We start from the raw sequence: 19,036 nt of genomic DNA, 5'->3' as shown, positions 1-19,036 counted from the left end.
GCATAATGCAGCAAAATAATGGAAGACGTGCAGCAATGGCACCACAGTATAGATCCTCGCTAGTTCGAATCATGTACTGAAGACCAACATACCCCCTTATTTGCTGTATCCGTTATAAACATGAATTATGTATAATTAAATAACAACAGAGGAGTATAAAAGGATACATTTATTTGGGTTGTGGGGCAAAGCAACAATAAAGAAACAGTTTTTCTTCGACCTAGAGGGAATTGAGGGTGGGGGACCTGGCATGATGTTCAAAAGTAATATCAAAGAGTACCCACCAGATGATTAAAAATGAACAGTTGAGAAATTGGAGAAGAGATGGCAGTTTATGGATCAGGCAGCAATGGGTAGGTCATGAACAGACGTATCTTCGTTAAAGAGGAGACGTTGCAAAATGCTTATCTACTTATTTCTGTGAAAAAAGACCTCTTGGTTTAGGACAAAAACAGCCATTCGACTTCATCCCCTCACCACCCCCAAACAAACACGCCATCTATGTTAAGCCTTTATAAGACTCAGGCCCATCCTCTTCAGAGACGGACCCCTAATTCTCAACAACTTGAACCACGGTGAACGCCTCAACCAGATGTCTCCTAGCCACCGGCACATGATGCCAGATAGTATATACCCCAGACTTCCTCACTTATACCCACACTAGTCATTGTATGAACTGTGTCTACATGCTTCTGCTGGACCCCTGTTACAAATACATATTGCCACCTTCCTTGAGACATGTACCAATTGAATGTTTGTATTTCTAAGTGTGTTATCTTCAATAAAAAGTTTTTTTAAAGCCTTTATAAGACTGAAACATGGAGAGTGTGTGATTTTATATGACCTCTTCATGCCGTAGCAGTTCAAATCATTTGAAGTTTGCAAAAAATAATTTAGCATTAATGTGCAGGATAGATTACAATACATTCAACTAAATCACTTGGGACTGCACTCGCAGAACAAACTAGCAGCCACTTCACAAGGTTTTAACTATATGTAACACAATATAATGGTTCAAGGGTTTAATCGCAGATGCATATAAAATACACAGCCCACTCTCAGTGCAATGACACATTCAAGTATTAAGTGGTGACTGATTAAACCAGGTCACTGGAAATGAAGCATGGTTTGAGCTGTGTAAAGTTTCCGCACACCTTTTGAAGGATCACATAAAGGGAATCAGCATACTAAGTCATGTATTAGTGGTACTTTACCCCACAGCAGCAGCATACAATTTATTTTTCAACCACAGACCTGTTCAGCTGCTCCAACAGAGTGGTTCAATCATGTAGATCTGATGAAAATGCCCCTGCGTGCATATTTACTGGAAAGAAATTCTTGGACACATTAGGGTGGGTCCTACAACTTCTTGCCCCGAAGAACCAAGCCTAATCCCTCTGTGTGTGAGACCTCCTCAGATTGAGGATTAATGCTGCAGTAATGCCAAGAGAAAGCTGGATGTTTCTAGTGCTAATGCTGTTGCTGCTAAGACATTGATTGATACTTATTGGAAATTAAAAGACAATCTGGATTCTTATTGTTGTTATTGCGAAGCTGTATTGTGCGGCTTAAACAGTGTTCTTTCCACAGATTCCCGATCAGCCGCAAGAGCCTCCTTACGCTTACATTGCGGTGTTTTCAGTTCACCTCTAGGGGCGCTCTCCCGTCTCATTGGTCGGACGGCGCGGATCCCCATCTGAGGAGCCGTTCTGTGTGAGCGAGTCGCGAGAGCCTTGTCCCCGAACCGCCTCACCGGAACGCCCTTGTAAAAGGGTCTGTATTGCCCGCATTTGTTTGAAAACCGCTTTCTTGAACAGCCCGGCGGGGGTCCGTATTGCGGTTAAACCGCGTGTAACGCCTGTGGGCTGAATTTGTTTCTGAGCACCTTGAGGGTGCGCTCGGAGGCGGGGAGAGGCCAGGTCCTGGGAGAGGGCCTAGCGTGCCTGGGGCAGTGGCGGTTTTACCATGGGGGCGTTTGGGCGCCGCCCCCCCTGCTTTCTCGCTGTGCGAGAAGAAGGCAGAAACAAATGGTAGTTATTTATTTATAACTACCATTTGTTTCTGCCTGCCCTTCTCGCACGGCGAGAAAGCAGTCAGCAAAACTTCCTGTTTTCTCGAGCCTCAGGGCAGGGGGGAGTGGCTTGGGGGAGTGGCTTGCCCACTGTTATTAATACTGACTGTTTGGACAGCCTGAGAGGCTGTCCAAACAGACAGTATTAGCAACAGTGGGCAAGCCGCTCCCCCAAGCCTCCTCCCACTCTCCGGTCTGCAGCATGCAGACTAGGAGAAATGACGTGTTTAGGGCAGCCGGCCGAACCAATCAGCGCCGGCTGCCATGGAGGAGAGGGAGGCTGCCTGCAGCCTTCAGTGACGACTGACGAGGCATTCAAATCCAGGATGGCGGGAGTCTGTAGTCTCGGGACAGGACTCGAGTCGGGAGTCAGAACGGGAAGCCAAGGTACGTTTTTTTACATTTATTTTATTATTCTGAGTCAGAGTCTGTTATTAACGGGGCCGTTGTGATGGTTGGCGCCTAGTTACTGTTGCTGCTGAAGCACGAGATTGAACAGGTGGCTCTCAGAAAAGGAAATGCATTTCACATGAGACACGGGGGTGTAAGTTGGTATTTTCATAAGAAATGTCATAGTAACGATGACAAAATAGGTCAGTAGATTGAGCTCTTTCTCTGGTGTAACTTACAGATCACACTTAAGAAATCCTGTGGGTGAAGTAAGTGCTGTTGATCCGAGCAACAAGAGCACATACTAGCAGCATCTAAAGTGAATTCAACGCATGACGTGTACTTATTTTGTTTTTGTGGGTCAACCGCATTGGTGATGGGGGTTCATTTGACCTCTATAAATTCCCTCCATCTTAAATATTATAAATTGTTCCAAACTGCGGCAATAATTAGTATACCTTCACGTTTCACTGCTTTTGGGGATGACTGGAAAAAACAATATATGCACTAGTAAGAAGCGCGATGGAAAATCTGCCATCACTGCTTACATAGCTCAGACTTGATTATCCTCGCTTAGGAGCTATTACCATGAGATACTGACATTATTTTGTACTGCAGTTTAAAACTATGTATTGTCCCCGCAGTGGTTTTTTGCTGAGTCAAGTCAAGTCAAGTCATAGAATTTGTATAGCGCACTACATACCCAGAGGGTTTCAAGGCGCTTAGGAAGGGGAGGAGGATTACTTGTCAAATATCCACGTTTTAAGTTGCTTTCTGAATGCTAGGTGGTTCTGGGTAAGGCAAAGGTAAGCGGGGAGTGAGTTCCAGGTTTTAGCAGCCAGGTATGAAAAGGATCTGCCTCCCATGGTGGTCTTGTTGATGCGAGGTACAGTGGCGAGGGCTTGGCTGGAAGACCGTAGTTGGCGGGAGGGGGTGTAGAAGGACAGTCGTGAGTTGAGGCATTCTGGACCGATGTCGTAGAGTGATTTGTGTGCGTGGGTAAGCAGTCGGAAAGTGACCCTTGGGGAAAGTGACTCTAAAGAGGTATTCAACATTTGACACTGGCTGCAGACATTGAGCACAGACCACACAATGTTTGAAAGTTGGTGGCGGTGGACACACTTTATTGTCAGAAAACTGCCTTTTTACTCTACGCCACTCCTCTCCAGCCCACTCCACCCTTCTCCTGCCTATGCCACTCTTCTCCACTCCATGCTACTCTTCCCCAGCCTACGCCACTCCTCTTCACGCCACTCTTCACCACTCCATGCCACGCCCCTGCCTATTTCAAATGTCACCAGCCGCCACTGGCCTGGGGTTATAGTGCTCACCCTACATGCAGTGTTACTGCTGCCCCAACAGCTTTGCAGTCCTACGGTCGGCCCATATTTTACCCTCGGGTGACCCGGGGGACTCTGTTTGCAGTGGCATTCAGGATTGTGCCCGTCTCCTTGTTATTAGTGCACAATGGAGCAGGACGAGGTCTATGTTGAGGAGGAGACTGAATATCTCCCTTATGAGGATGCCTTCTTTGAGGCAGTGGATACATTTATTTACAGGTGTGCGAACGAAGTAGTGGGCCCCATGGAGCAGCGCCTATCAGAGCGCATTATTCAGGCGCGCGCCAAGTTGGGGCAAGCTCGTTCCGAGGTCCCTGCGCAGGTCCCGTCAGAGATCCCTATCGCTAATCCCACAGGGGAGGGTCCCCCAACCCCTAAGAGGGTTTGTAATGAGGGTGACCGCGGGGACGCCTCAGTTGTTGCTAAATGGGAATTCGGATGATGACACAGGATCTTCTCGTTCTTGGCGCCCAGCTGTCACAGATTCAAGACCACTGTATTTTAGTGGTACACTACATATCTCATTGACCATCAACTATTTATTTATTTAAAAAGAGTTTTATATAGCGCTGGCTAGACCCGAAGGTATCAGAGCGCTTTACATTAGGTTCCACAAGGTAACAGAAAATGATCACAATTACACAATGCGTCAAAAAATAAGCAATACATTAAGAGAGGAGAGAAAGGAAAGAGAAAAATAGTGGAGGGGGGAAGGGGAGGATGAGGGGAAAGAATAAAGGAAGTCTGTCTGAAGACCGACTGGGTAGGTGAAGTCCAAGGAGAAAATCCACAGCCCGCCTCCCCTTTAGCTAAACCAGGTAACTCCATCGGGCATCAGACAAAATAGCTAGGTCTCAAGTGGCGAGAGAAAACGTTAACAGAAAAACAGGGTGGGGACTAAGAGCAAGGACAAGTGAGGGCAAAAGTCAGGAGCTGGAAAGAGTAGAGCGGAGAGAGGAAGGGGGAGATAAGGTCAGGAGAGACGCAGGAGAGTTTGCCCAAAGTCCGGCTGGGTAGGTGATGGTCAAGGAGGGAATCCAAAGTCCATCTCCCCTTTAGCTCGTGAGGTAGCTCCACCGGGCATCAGTCAAAATGGCTAGGTCTCGGCTGTCGAGGTAAGTTCGCAGAGTAAAGGTCCTTAACAGGGACGGGTGAAGGCTGGTCAAGGTCCTGACGATGATCAAAGATTATAGACCAAGGGAGGAAAGAGCATTGCAGAGGGTCTCACGGAGTTGGCCATCTAGAAGTCAGGCAGGGGCGGGACGAGTTATTGAAAGATCGGATTCAGTCGGCCCCCATGAATCTCTATATATCCATACGACTACATTAAAACTTCAGAACCCTGAAGTGACCACTATAAAGCCCGAGGGCCAGTCAGATTCTTCCTAGCCAACCTCAATCAAAGTACATTAAGAAGTTGAGCACACCCAGTCTTAGCTGAGAGTCTTGTTGGTCAATGGGATCCACGGTCCAAACAGATGTCAACTGCTTACTTCAACGTAAATCCAATATGAGAGAAAGAGAGCGCGAGCACATCACTGACAGCAGCAGACATTGCCAAATCCAGGGCTGGCTGGCACACAACTATGAACAATTAAACTCCTCCCGACTCCAAGTTGAAATTCCCAACTTAACCATCGGCTGCAACAACCAGGAAACATTGGCAAAAAAAAGTTGCACGCTTGAAACAGATTTCATAACCAAAATTCGAGTCACCGCAATCCAAGTACAAGTTCCTGCCACACTGGATAATACAAAACTCTTGTGTTGGGATCTGGTTCTCCCTTCTGGGAACCTTAGTGCATGAGCGTTCCCTGCGTGGAACACTCTGCGGGGAATGTTCTCTCATCGGCAGTTGCTGCCGGGGAGCTCCTGTGTCTGGCTGGAATAAAGTGTCCTCCTTCCTACCTTGCTGTGTGGAGCCTCACTTCCTTTCACTGGCGACGAGGGTGGGATACGAACGTGGTGTAGCCCTGCCACCCCCCCCCTTGTAGTGAATAAGTCAACTAAAGGTTTGTGGTCGGTCCTCAAAATGAATTCATTACCCCATAAGAAGTTCTTGAAATGCTGCACGCCCCACCACAAACCCAAAGCTTCCTTTTCAATAGTTGAATAAGTGCTTTCAGCACCCCTCAGTGTTCTAGAAGCAAAGGCGATTGTTTCTTCGCGACCATCACTTCTTTTTTGGAGCAGGACCGCACCCAGACCCACATTGCTAGCATCGGTAGAAATAATGCATAGGTCATTAATATTGAACAACTTAAGTGGACTAGCTTGTACAATCTCATTCTTAATTGACACAAAATTGTTCTGACAATCCTCATCCCATACAAATTTGACATTTTTTTTCAGCAAATTGCGCATAGAAGCAGTTTTAGTGGAAAAGTTGTTAACAAATTTGGAATAATATTCCACTAACCCCAAATATGACCGAAGCGGATCCCTATTGGTAGGCATGGGCGCATTTTGAATCGCATCCATAATCTTAAATTTAGGTTCAATGCCTTTGTGGGAAATGTGGTGACCTAAATAATCAACGCCATCTTGCAAAAACTTGCATTTGTCACCCCTCAGTGTTAAACCACTAGATTTAACTATACTCAGAACATGTTTAACCCTTTCGTCATGCTCAAGTTCAGTTTTCCCATGTATAAGAATATCATCCTGAAAGAATACAACTCCAGGAATATCCTTAAATAAATTTTTCATCAAACGTTGAAAAATAGCCGAAACTGAGGCAAGGCCGAAGGGCATACGAATGTAACGGTAAGCGCCTTCGGGAGTGACAAAGGAGGTCAAATGTCTAGACTCTTTACTAAGCTCAATCTGATGGTATGCAGAAGAAATAGCGAGGGAAGTAAAAAATCTAGCGCTGTCTAAGGTTGTCAACAATTCATTGATATTGGGAAGGGGTTGACGGTCAACCCAGATGTTGGCGTTAAGGTCACGTAAATCAACACACATCCTCAGACAATTGTCTGATTTTCGTGCCAAAACAATTGGTGTGAGCCACTCAGAACCCTCAATAGGCTCAATTACACCTGCCGCACACAACCGTTCTAGTTCTTTTTTGAGTTCAGGGCGAAGACTTAGGGGTACCTTGCGAACCTTATGCGCAACAGCCTTAGCATTGTTTTTGAGAATAATTTGGTGTTGGAACCCTATAAGTTTTCCGAGTTTCCCGTCGAAAACCTCAAGGAACATACGTTCCCACTTGACACCAGAGAGTTGAGTCACGATATGAGAAGAAACAGGAGCAGAATTATAAAATTCGCTACGAGAAATGACCATGTCAGGATGATTGGGATCTAAGACAATGTTTAAATTCCCCTGATCATCCCACCCTAAAAGATTGGCACCCTCCTTGACCACAAATACGGTACTAGAAGCAAGATCAGAATGAAATTTGAGATTAGCAACACATTTTCCTAAAACTTCAACACGTTTTCCCCCATACGCAAAAAAATTTATGCAAGATTCCACAAGTTGCACATTACTTAACGTGTCATAATCTGCAGCATTGATTATGGTTAAAGGAGAACCAGAATCAGCCAGAAAGGTCAGACAGGTATCATTCACGGAAACATTGCAGGAAGGTGATTTTCTTTTGTGAACACCCCCCAAAGCAGCTAATTCAACCACACCATCACCAAGAAACGAAGAAGAAGACAGCATAAGCAGTTCATAACACTCTTCGTCAGAGTCATCAGTGATGGTTTTCACAACTTGATCCTGATTCCTCTTGGTGAAAGCAACTTTGCACATCCTAGAATAATGGCCCTTCTTTCCACAGTTATAACAAGTTTGATTAAGTGCAAAACAAAACTTAGCATTGCCAAGATGAGTGGTACTACCACAACGGAAACATATTAAATCCTTGGGTGTAGACTTGGCTTGGTTGGAAGTCACAGCAGAGGAACGTGGAACTCCAGAAACAGGCTTAATGACTGACGGCAATTTGGTGGGTTTGGAATTGGATTTCAAAAGTTTAACTTCGCCAGAAGAGGAAGGATTGCTCATCTCTTTCACACAAAATTGAGAATGTTCAATGGATCTGGCAAGAGTGAGTGCAGTTTCCAAGTCAGGATCATCAGACGATAACAGTTTCTCTTGAATTTTTTTATTGGAGGTCTTCTCAATCAATTGATCCCGGATGATTTCATCCCTAAATTCCCTGTAGTTACAATTTACAGCGAGAGTTCTGAGCGCAGCCACAAAATCATCAATTGATTCACCAGGAATTTGCGCTCGTTGAAGAAATTTGTGTCGTTCAAGAACAATGTTCCTTTTTGGACTAAAACGTTTGTCCAGGGTTTTGACGACTGTGGCATACTCATCCACTAACAAAGAATCACCACTGTCCCCACCGGTCACTAAGGTGCTTACAGTTTCCATGGGAAGAGTTTTTAAAACGCTCCTGCCCTCAGCCCCAAGATTGTAAATTAACAACGCTTTCTTTTTTTTAGAAGTAAAAGTCTCTCTGTCAATTGCTTATAAGTAAGCTTCAAAAGTGTCTTTCCAATCATCCCATTTTATAGGAGGTGTACCTTAAGAGTTGAAAAGGAAGCTTTGGGCTTGTGGTGGGGCGTGCAGCATTTCAAGAACTTCTTATGGGGTAATGAATTCATTTTGAGGACCGACCACAAACCTTTAGTTGACTTATTCACTACAAGGGGGGGTGGCAGGGCTACACCACGTGTCGCCAAATGGCAGTTCAGGTTGCAAGAATTCCGCTATCGTCTTGAGTACGTGCCCGGTGTTAAGAATCATGTGGCTGATTGTCTGTCTAGATTGCCCCTTTGTTCTGAGAATGACACTCTTGAGCGGGATGATTTGGAAATGGTGTGTGCTGTGTGTTCTTTGTATGACACTGTTGGTTGTGCTCTTTCTGAGCGCGAGTGGTTGGATGGAGTAGCTGAAGATAACGTGGTTTTGAAGGTAATTGATTGTTTATCGGGGGTGTGGCCATGTGATAAGGATTGCCCTTCTGAATTGGTTCCTTTTAAAAGGGTCAAAGATGAGTTGTCTGTTATGGATGGCATATTACGTAGGTGTGGTTTACTTGTGGTTCCTTTTCCGATTCGGAGCAGAATTCTTGATTTGGCTCACGAAGGCCATCCTGGCATTCGTGCCATGAAGCGTAGGGTTAGACAAGATTTTTGGTGGCCAGCGCTCGATAGAGATATGGAACATTGTGCGTGATTGTTGTACGTGTGTCACTAGTGACAAGTCTCAAGTGACAAGACCTTCCCCTGTTGAACCTATTGTGGTGAAGAATTTACCTTGGTCAAAATTGGCTTTTGATATTTCTGGTCCTTTTGGTCTCATTGGTTGTTCTCCCAAGTATGCCCTTGTTCTTGTTGATTACATGTCTAAGTGGCCCGAGGTGAGGTTTGTTGACAATGCCAACTCGTCATCCATCATGGATTTCTTTCTTGATGTTTTTCTTAGGGAGGGTTTTCCGGAAGAGCTGGTCTCTGATAACGGCACTCAGTTAACCTCTTTTGAGATGCAGGGATTTTTTAGGGATGCGGGCATCAAGCATGTTTGTACGTCACTTTATCACCCACGTAGTAATGGTTTAGTCGAGCGCTTCAACCGGGTTGTCAAGGAACAGGTGCAACTTGCTTTGGTGAATGGGTTGCATTGGCGTAAAGCTCTTTGTGATATGTTGTGGGCTGTGAGAACTACTCCTCATATTAGCACTGGTGTTGCCCCATTCACTTTGCTTCGTGGAAGGGTGGCTGGTTCCAAACTGAACAAGGAATGGATGTCTAGAAGGGTGGTCGATTCTAGTAAATTGTCTGGTGTAACGGATGTCAGAGCTGCTGTACAAGTGAAGTATGATACCAGGCCTGGTGCGAGTCATCCTTTGGATATTATGGTGGGTGATTGGGTGCGGTTTAGGAAACCTGGTTTTCTCCGCAAAGGTGAATCTCGGTTTTCATCCCCTAAAAGGGTGTCTGTGATGAAAGAACGTGTGGTGGTACTGACGGACGGTAGAGTGTGGAATAAGTCTTGCATTTCCATTGTTCCTAAGTCTATGGTTGGCGAGGTCAACAAAAGATTGGGCACACATTCTCCTCCCGTTGAAGTGTCTTCTGATGTTCTTGGTAGGGATGGTAAGAATGGTGTTGTTCCTCCTGGTCGTGCTTCTCCTTTCCGTGTGTCATCCAGGCCTTCCAGGACAAAGCGTTTACCTGCTAAATTTCATGATTACAATATGTAGTAGTCTGTGTGTCATCCAGGTTTTTCAGGACGAAGCGTTTACCTGCTAGTTTCATGATTATAATGTGTTGTAGTCTGGGGTTCTGTCATCACTGTCCTTTTCATGGCTTTTGTTCTTTCTGGGTATGTTCTCTTTCTGGAGTTGTGCGTGTGCCTCTTTTTCTTGTTTCTCTCTTTGTCTATTCCGTTTCGCTTCTCTCTTTTCCTTTTCCTCTTCACTTTTCTTTCCTTGTCATTTTGGTTCTGTTTTGTTTTCTGTTGAAGGAGGGGAGGTGTGTTGGGATCTGGTTCTCCCTTCTGGGAACCTTAGTGCATGAGCGTTCCCTGCGTGGAACACTCTGCGGGGAATGTGCTCTCATCGGGAGTTGCTGCCGGGGAGCTCCTGTGTCTGGCTGGAATAAAGTGTCCTCCTTCCTACCTTGCTGTGTGGAGCCTCACTTCCTTTCACCTGCCTACTTATAGCCAGCCCCATAAAGAGAGAAAAAAACGGGTCCCATTAAATAGAAATGTCAACGATCATGAACTCATCAGCAAAGAACTAAAGAAACGTCACCCTGTCCAAGTAAATTTGATGACGACCCCTGCGGGCCAGTATTAGCTTCACGACCTGCTTCCTGCATCAAATAAAACGGCTTCAAGTATTAATTCATCGTATTACATGATGGAAGAAAAACAAACTTACAAGAGAACTGTAAAATGCAAAAGTCCAAGCAACGACCACGCTTTCATGCAGGAAATGGAAGGGGGGGGGGGGGGGGGGAATGGAAAATTAAACTCTAAATACCATAATAGCATACATAATTACTTATTTCATTTCAGCGCACATCGAGCTTGGCCTATTACTTCTGAAATTTGGAAAAAAAAATAATGAAAACAACTTTTGAAAGTGCATCTCGTGTAGCACTGTTAATCACCCAACTTGTCAGGGTCCGAGACTCAGCCAAAGAGACACACGTTCATTCTTTGCCAGATCATAGCCTCTCCTAAGAACGCTCTGAAAACAAAAAAGTAGTATTTACTTCTAGTCTCAGTTTGCGTTTTGAGATTAATACCATAAACGCCAATAGACCCGATTCTAACGGGAGACTCACGATAAAAAGGCTTTATTTTGGCAGTGAAATTGCCTCTGCTTCAATAGCAGTCAATGGGAGAAATACATTCTACCGAATTTTTATTTTTAAAATCTCCCACTGCCCTTGTCTAAAATGTTGGCATGTATGTAATACTTACATCTTGCTTATCCAGAGACAAACGTGGCTAATAAAGGGTTGTTAAACTGTTTAATCCGAACTAATTGTAAACGATACCGATATAGTGTCTCAACCATATTTACACCAAATGCATGCGGTGCAGTAGTAGCATCGAACAAACAGTTTATGACATTAACGCATGTGTGCTGCGCAAAAGATACAAAACAATACAAAGTTTCAAAAGTAACCGAGGAACCCTATGGCCTTTGCGGGGAACAAGGAGCGTCGGTTAACCCTCTTCCTCGCTATGTCACCCTTTCCTCCAACCACCCATCAAAGGACAGACTGGCTTTCTGCCGGGTTCTTACATCGGATGGTGTGGAAGCCACAGCGTGGCTGCTTCTCGAAGCTCTCTCCAAGTTTCAGTGCTCTCTCCTTGCTGTCGAAGATGGGGAAGGCTGCGCCATTCATCCTCCAACCCGGCACCCGCTGTCAAAATTGACCAACCATCTGTTGAACGCAAAAGAAAGAAAGGTGGGGGTAGCGAAGTCTGCCAAGAAAACTTTCCCTACACAGCAGACAGGCGCGCGCACTGTGTGGTTGGGAGAATGCCGGGCTCGTGCGTTTGGGTTCCCAACGGCATATACACGTGTTTGTGAAACTAATAGTCAACTCCTTGTCAGCGTGGCGGACATCTTTTGTGGGCTAATCAAAGAAGTGAATCGTATCTCCTGAATGTTCTTGTATTTTGAACGTCAGCAAACACAGAGTCAACGAGCATTAATTTACCAGCATTCGTTGATACAGAATTGGGAATCTTTCATTTGAATTGCCGGGGGTTTCGCACCATAATGAAGCGTTTACGTGCATCCGCAAGAGCGCCCCAAGGCCATCTTTAAACGGTATACTTTGTAGTTTTTGTCGAACCACCACGAAGACGTGGCTAATAAAAGTTAATTGTCTGAAACGGTTTGAAGTCATTCTATATTAATACAATATGGAAGATCCGTAGAAGGATTTATTTGGAAAACATTTAGAAAAGTGTGAAGTTATCTGTCACGTGTAGTTTTTTCTGAATAACAACTTGGAGTTTTAGTTCATCAGGACGTGGAAGCCACCCTGGTAGTAGGTCTTCACTCGATCAGGAGCAATCAGTGATAGACGCGGCGTGGCATGAGATCATTATTATCTGTGACGTTCAAGATGCTGTCTTTTTATTTCTATTTGAAAACTCATTGTCCTTAAAGCACCGGAAACGCGCAAATAAGAAAGATCTTTTCGACTGCTGCAGCTATAGCCTGTTTTAGCGAGATGTCAGGACCCCGTCCTCAGATTAGTTTCTCTTACCTAACATGGCCGCCGGTTGTTCCAAATGTTAGTGCGTGCCCTAGTGTTTTGAGGCGCGTAGCCCGCCGAGTCGCCCGTTGCTAGGGCCTGTTGGTATCATAGAACTGGTGAAGGAAGAAAGGGCGAGTGGGCGACTCATCTTCCCTTTTTTAATTGAAAAAATAAGGTAACTTGAAATTCCTCAGTGCAGTCTGTTTGGTACTATTGGAGAGACCACTGCAATGCAATTGTTATTCATTTTGGGAACGTAATTTTTTGCTTCGTGTACCAATTCATCCCTTTGTAGAGAAAGCGTAAATCTTTTTCAACTTCCGATATTATTCGCTCTCCAAGGATGGCCTTTCAGTCGGCTTTAGATGTTTGTCTTTTTTTCTCTCTAAAAAAAATGGATACAATACATACCTTGAGATGCTTTCTGTCAGCGGGCTTCGTCCATTGGTCTGTTTACGACCAAAGCATGAGGCATGGTTCTGCCGACTTTACCCATTGGCTCAAACGTTAGTCATTTTTAATGTTTTTTTTTTTTAGGTCTCGGCCTATTTCCATTCCGCAGGAATGGAATAGGACGAGTCTATAGCAGTGAAACCAAGAGTTTCTCCATGAGCCCAAAAAAGAGGTTTTTCACGAGTGCATGTGCTCTCGTGCACGAGCTTGCTCGAGCCTTCTGCCTGCCTCCTGCCTTGAAGGCAATCTGCTTCTCCGCCCCCTGCTGTTCCCTCCCACTCGCTCGCACATCAAAGGCTGCTGTGCCCCTGTCACTTCATCTGCTTGTTATGAGAATTCACATCCTCCAAGTCCATCTGTGAGCTGGGACTCGTCTTTAAGTGAGTGGATTACTTTGGCTTGAAGAACAACTGCTTTCACTCTTTCTTCCTTTCGTCTGACATTATGCTTATCAGTCTCACCATTTCGGCCTATTTCCATTCCGCAGGAATGGAATAGGACGAGTCTATAGCAGTGAAACCAAGAGTTTCTCCATGAGCCCAAAAAAGAGGTTTTTCACGAGTGCATGTGCTCTCGTGCACGAGCTTGCTCGAGCCTTCTGCCTGCCTCCTGCCTTGAAGGCAATCTGCTTCTCCGCCCCCTGCTGTTCCCTCCCACTCGCTCGCACATCAAAGGCTGCTGTGCCCCTGTCACTTCATCTGCTTGTTATGAGAATTCACATCCTCCAAGTCCATCTGTGAGCTGGGACTCGTCTTTAAGTGAGTGGATTACTTTGGCTTGAAGAACAACTGCTTTCACTCTTTCTTCCTTTCGTCTGACATTATGCTTATCAGTCTCACCATTTCAAAGTCCACAAACCGCACGCAGCTCTGTCAATGCACCTCGGAACTAGCCCAGCTGTGCCAGTGCTGACACCCACACCCATCTCTGCCCGTGCACCACAATCTGCAGCGCCCCTGCTGTTTTAGCACGGACTTCCAAGCACAGCTCTTCCAGGTTACATCAGCACTGCCCTGCAGCATCGCCTGCTATTTCAGTAGCAGAAATGTCTTGGCCCATTAAATGCACCTCTCTCCTGTCCTGCAGCGTCTCTGCTATGCCAGCACTGAGGTCTAAGCACAGGTCTCCCAGTGGCACCTCTGATGCTTCTTGCAGTAGGCCCCACTGCTCCAATGCGCAGACCCACGCGCAGCTCTGCCAGTGCACCTCACTCCTGCCCTACAGCATCCCTTTTGTGCCGGCACTAAGCTCTAAGCGCAGCTCTCCCAGTGGCACCTCTGATGCTTCTTGCCAGAGCACTTCAGTTCGTGCCCAGCCCCCCTCCCAGCGCTGCCTTGTTTAAACTTGTTTTACTAGTATCACCCTCATTGCTCATTTACTGCATTAAGGAGAGGTTCCATATATAATAACTAATGGTTCATATTAGCAACACCCCAGAGATATTTTTAAAAACGAGTTTGACATTCTGTTAATACTAAATCTTTATATCTTACACTTGATTTAATCGTTTATGATTACACGTGCATGTAGCACGATTGCTTTGGCAGCGAGTCTGTGACGTAGAGACTTATGGTTTTCGTTCCGGTCATATAGCTTGACTTACAAATGATTGCAGTATCTGGTTTTCAACAATTATTGTTGGGTTTTGTAAATATTGAATCTGCACATGCTATTAGTTGATGTTCTCTATATGGAACATACCAAGCAGAAACTTTGGCGGTGACGTTTGAGAAAATGGCCCAGCACCCCAGAGATATGTTTAAAACATGTGTTGACACTTTACCAATACGAAAGCCTTATAGTTGATTTCTTAGCTCTTGATTACACGTGCGTGTAGCACGATTGCTTTTGCAGCGTGCCTTAGAGCAAGAGTCTTATGGTGTTCGCGCCGGGTATAAGCCTGATTCACGGATTATTCCAGTATTTGTTATTAAATACTTTCGGGTATTGCAAATACAGAATTTGTATGTGCTACCAGCTTATTTTCTCCATATGCAATTTAGGAGGCATATAATTTTGGCAGTATGGCAAAAAACTCGCTCTCTAATACATAAATATGTGCTCACTCTTTATCATGGAAAGTTGAAGGGTACACAGGTGTGTTGACTTTTCTAATTAGACAGGGTATTTAAACGGACACTTCTCCCAACACTGTCTCTTCCGTTCTGGAAAAGCACAACAGAACTGGGATCAGAGCTATTTTCTACCTGCACACTATTCCACTGTATATTGTCTTTTATCAAGTGATCAGAACCCTGTGCGTATTGGTCGAGGGTGTGACCCGTAAACACCCTCTATATAGTGATGCAAAACATCACATACCATAGACAAAACAACATGACCCGCACAAAGGAAATTATATACAAATTATATGTTTTCTGCTAAATAATGCAACAGTATTTTCCAGACATATAACATAAAACGCTTTCCAAGGAAAAGTGAAGTCCAAGTCTTGAAAGTTGTGTTGAAAGACTTTTTATTCATGAAAGATTAGAAGTTCAAAAAATTGCTAGCTGCCAACGCGTTTCGTCACTAACGTGACTTCTTCAGGGCTAGAAGCAATTGTACATAAAACAAACAATTACATATATGAAATATTTACACGATAAAAACAAAAACAGACAATTATTATATATACAGCACGTACACATTTTTTTAAAAAACGTAATTGTACTAGGCCTAGTGCAATTACCCAATGATTGTTACATTCCAAGAGTTCCATATTTTCTATTAAATTCTATACTTATTGTGATTTCATTTGACAAGTATAAATTTACATTGTTGTACTTCACATGTTTGGAAAGCGATAAAACAAACAGAGAATGCTAATATTTTCAAGTGTGGTCTTTCACAAGATCTGGGTGAGAAGCCAGCACAGGGAGGGAAGTTGGCCTCAGTACCCCCCCTTGCTTTACTACCAAAGACAAGTCATGCTATCTTTTATGATTTAATCAAACATTTTAAAATATCATATATAATTCAATGAGGCTTATGTATTCTAGATGTATCATAAAACCATATTCATAGTCAAATCAAATACAAATCAAAATGATTTGATGTTGCTCCATACACACAACACGTTATAAATACTTTACAGCAGTATGCGTACCTCTAAAATCAGTGGAACTGTAATGTATAGAGCTCGCAGCACTTGAACAGAGATACACCCAAATGGGGACCTATAAGGTATTAAATACACATATTAGATTGCTATAGGTTCTTCTAGATGGTATACACAAAGTAAGAGCGTTTAATTGACACTTACATTGAATAACTGTTATCTAGTGCCCTTTGTATTCAGTATGGCTTGTGGGTAGTTTCAAAGCTGTGCAGTAGTTTTTGATATCTTGCATCTAAATCACAAAGATCTGAAGGTACATAATACACCTTTAGTGAAAAACGCTCTACATAATATTTCATGTTAGAATATTAAATTATCTTTTACTTACATTGTCAAGGTTAGTCTGGTGTATCCCCAGTAATATCTTTCTTTCTTTTATATTTATGAGTTTTGTCCTGTTTAAGGCCCAAACGGTTCTCTTCAGTAAAAAGCAGGCATCTAGAATAATGTATATGGATCTTGATTTAAAATTTACATTATATTTAGTACATCACGATAAACTTGCTATTTCTGAGGAATGTCCCATACAGTGGCCAGATAGACTAGATGCCGTTATGTATAGATGCTAATTTTGTACTGACATGTACTGAGATTCCGGCATAATTAGAGAGAATAAATAAAAGAGTAACTTTTGCTATATGTACTGTTTATATATATAAAGCCCGATCGCCATCTACTCTGACTATACAGAGAAACGAATAATCACCACAAGTTAATGCCACATCACATCAGTGACAATAAGACCCGACTGTTGGTCGTACCATCGGTCTTATTGGCGTAACAGGTAAAGGCTCGCATTCAAATCTCGTTAGTGCAGTAACGTCACCCCAAAGAGAAAAAGAAATAATATAGAAAGCAACATACATCTTATTATTAAAATAGATTTTTGCAATGCTCCTAGGCTACTTCAATGTTTATCAAAACCGAAAAACTGTTGCTAAAAGCAAAATTGCGGCTTTTAACTGCACTTCATTGAATAAACAGAGATTAAGTCCTCATTTCTAAATTTTGCTTGCCATTCTTTAGTGGTTGCTCATATTATGAATATAAAACCGACATTTAGTCTTAGAGTCATAGACTCATATCAAGTCTTTCAGACAACAAAAAGGTAAATAGAGTCTATTTCCTGACACGGAACCCAGCGCTATTTAACAAAAAGCCCCATGCCATCATCAGATCAAGCACAAGAGAGAATGTCTGCCAGGTAAAAAACCCACATGGTCCCATACGAGGATTACTCCCGTACTTACTTTTAGCGTGCCGCCAGCGTCTTGCTCATGGTCCGTTCAAAGTGAATGAAGAAACCCTTGTGCACGCGTCTTTAAATATCCGCATTTTCCACCCCAAATTAGATACTTGGAAACAGCTGTGAGTATTTGTTTTTTACCGCGCATAGCTGACATCTTGTAGTTCAATACGCTCGCATAGTCATGGGAAATGAAGTCCTGTCACGAGAGGCAGGATTCATTTTTAGTATAGTGTTTCTAGGCAACAGGGCGCATGACGTCATATCTGATGGACCGATCATCATGGGAAATGTAGTAAAAAAAGCCCCGTTCTCTGTTTAGGATTGTCGTCTACTCTGTGTTGGTGCACACCGAACCTAATACATATGCTCCCAAATAATCGTTCCTACTGCGTTACTCATTCGCGAAAAGCCGGCGCCATTTCTAAATGTTCAACCAACCCCATATTAACCATTTCTAATGTACAACAGCAGTTTGTGATTTTTGAATTACATGGTAAGAACTCTATGATCGTATTTGTACTCATAATTAGAGTTCAAACTGAGCATTATGATGATATTTATTTTTTAGTCTTTTAGGAGAAAATAACTCTTCTTAATGTCACAAAGTTTAAAACAAATTCACGATATATTTGATATTATTTATATGTTGAAGTAAAGTATCAACATTATCTATGGACTCATAATTCTCACTCATTTAGCGGTTGCTTTTTTAGAGTTTCTATTTAGAACACCAATTCTTCAATTTGTTATATTGAACAGAAGTATCTACGTTATGTACTGATGAAATGTTTTTTAATTTTATATTTAAATTAGATTCCCAAGAGCTAATATGAATAATTGCAATATTTGCCTCTTTAGACTATCAGATATAATTCATATTAAGGCATTAATGTATGTAGTGGGACATACAATGCTTTTGTGTCCAAGTTGGAATTGGACAAACGGCCAATTAAATTCAGATTAACACTCTTGTCCAGCTTTATAAGAAATGATGAAACTCATTATTGAAATTCAATCCTTCAGGGACAGCCCTCAAACGACATATCCATTTAGCCTCTGTTTGTCTCAGCCTGACCATTCTATCTCCTCCTCTATTCCCTGCGCATATATGATCTATTGCATGGAACTGAATCTCAGTCTGCATGGGATGTGTTTCTGCTATATGTTGGGCTACAGGGGAGCGGTCATCCATCTTTTTGATGTCTCTAACATGTTCTTGTATTCTCACTTTGAGTAGTCTGCTGCTGCTTCCCACATATATTTTCCCACAAAAACATTTCAATACGTATATGCAGAAAGTAGTGTTGCAGTTCATGAAGGAGAGTATGCAGTAATTTTTTGATCGATTATATTGAAAATTTGTGCACCTATTGATGCCAAATTGGCAGACATTGCAGTTTCCGCATGTATGGAAACCCATCACACCAGTGGGTATCCATGTATTGGGTTTGGATTTTCGTTCTTCTACGTAACTGGGACATAACATATTTCTAATTGTTTTACCTTTGCGGTAAACAATTTTTGGTCGCGAAGAGATTGCACTAGCTGGTACAGTGGTACATTGTAAAAGGCCCCAATGTCGCCTCAGAATGTTATAAATATGACCACTGAACATGCCATATTCTGTTATGAATGTAACTTGCTCATTGAATTCAT

The 19,036-nt window shown here is 43.2% G+C and overlaps 2 protein-coding genes across 2 annotated transcripts in view; one reads left to right on the top strand and one right to left on the bottom strand.

Moving 5' to 3' along the window:
• EAF2 (ELL associated factor 2) overlaps positions 1-11,943 on the bottom strand; it is a 207,955-nt gene extending 196,012 nt beyond the window's left edge. Inside the window, exon 1 of the mRNA XM_086957444.1 lies at positions 11,588-11,943. Within this exon, the coding sequence (XP_086813570.1) occupies positions 11,588-11,690 (103 nt within the window). The 5' untranslated portion in view covers positions 11,691-11,943. The remainder of the gene's footprint in view (positions 1-11,587) is intronic.
• A 714-nt stretch (positions 11,944-12,657) lies between these two features.
• Positions 12,658-19,036, top strand: part of IQCB1 (IQ motif containing B1) — a 308,848-nt gene continuing 302,469 nt past the window's right edge. The window contains exon 1 of the mRNA XM_086958877.1: positions 12,658-12,732. The gene's annotated coding sequence lies outside the window, so the exon portion shown is untranslated. The remainder of the gene's footprint in view (positions 12,733-19,036) is intronic.

Source organism: Lissotriton vulgaris, chromosome 2_1, assembly GCF_964263255.1.
Source record: "Lissotriton vulgaris chromosome 2_1, aLisVul1.2, whole genome shotgun sequence".
In the NCBI taxonomy this organism is placed as follows: domain Eukaryota; kingdom Metazoa; phylum Chordata; class Amphibia; order Caudata; family Salamandridae; genus Lissotriton; species Lissotriton vulgaris.
This window is presented reverse-complemented; position numbering and strand designations above follow the sequence as displayed.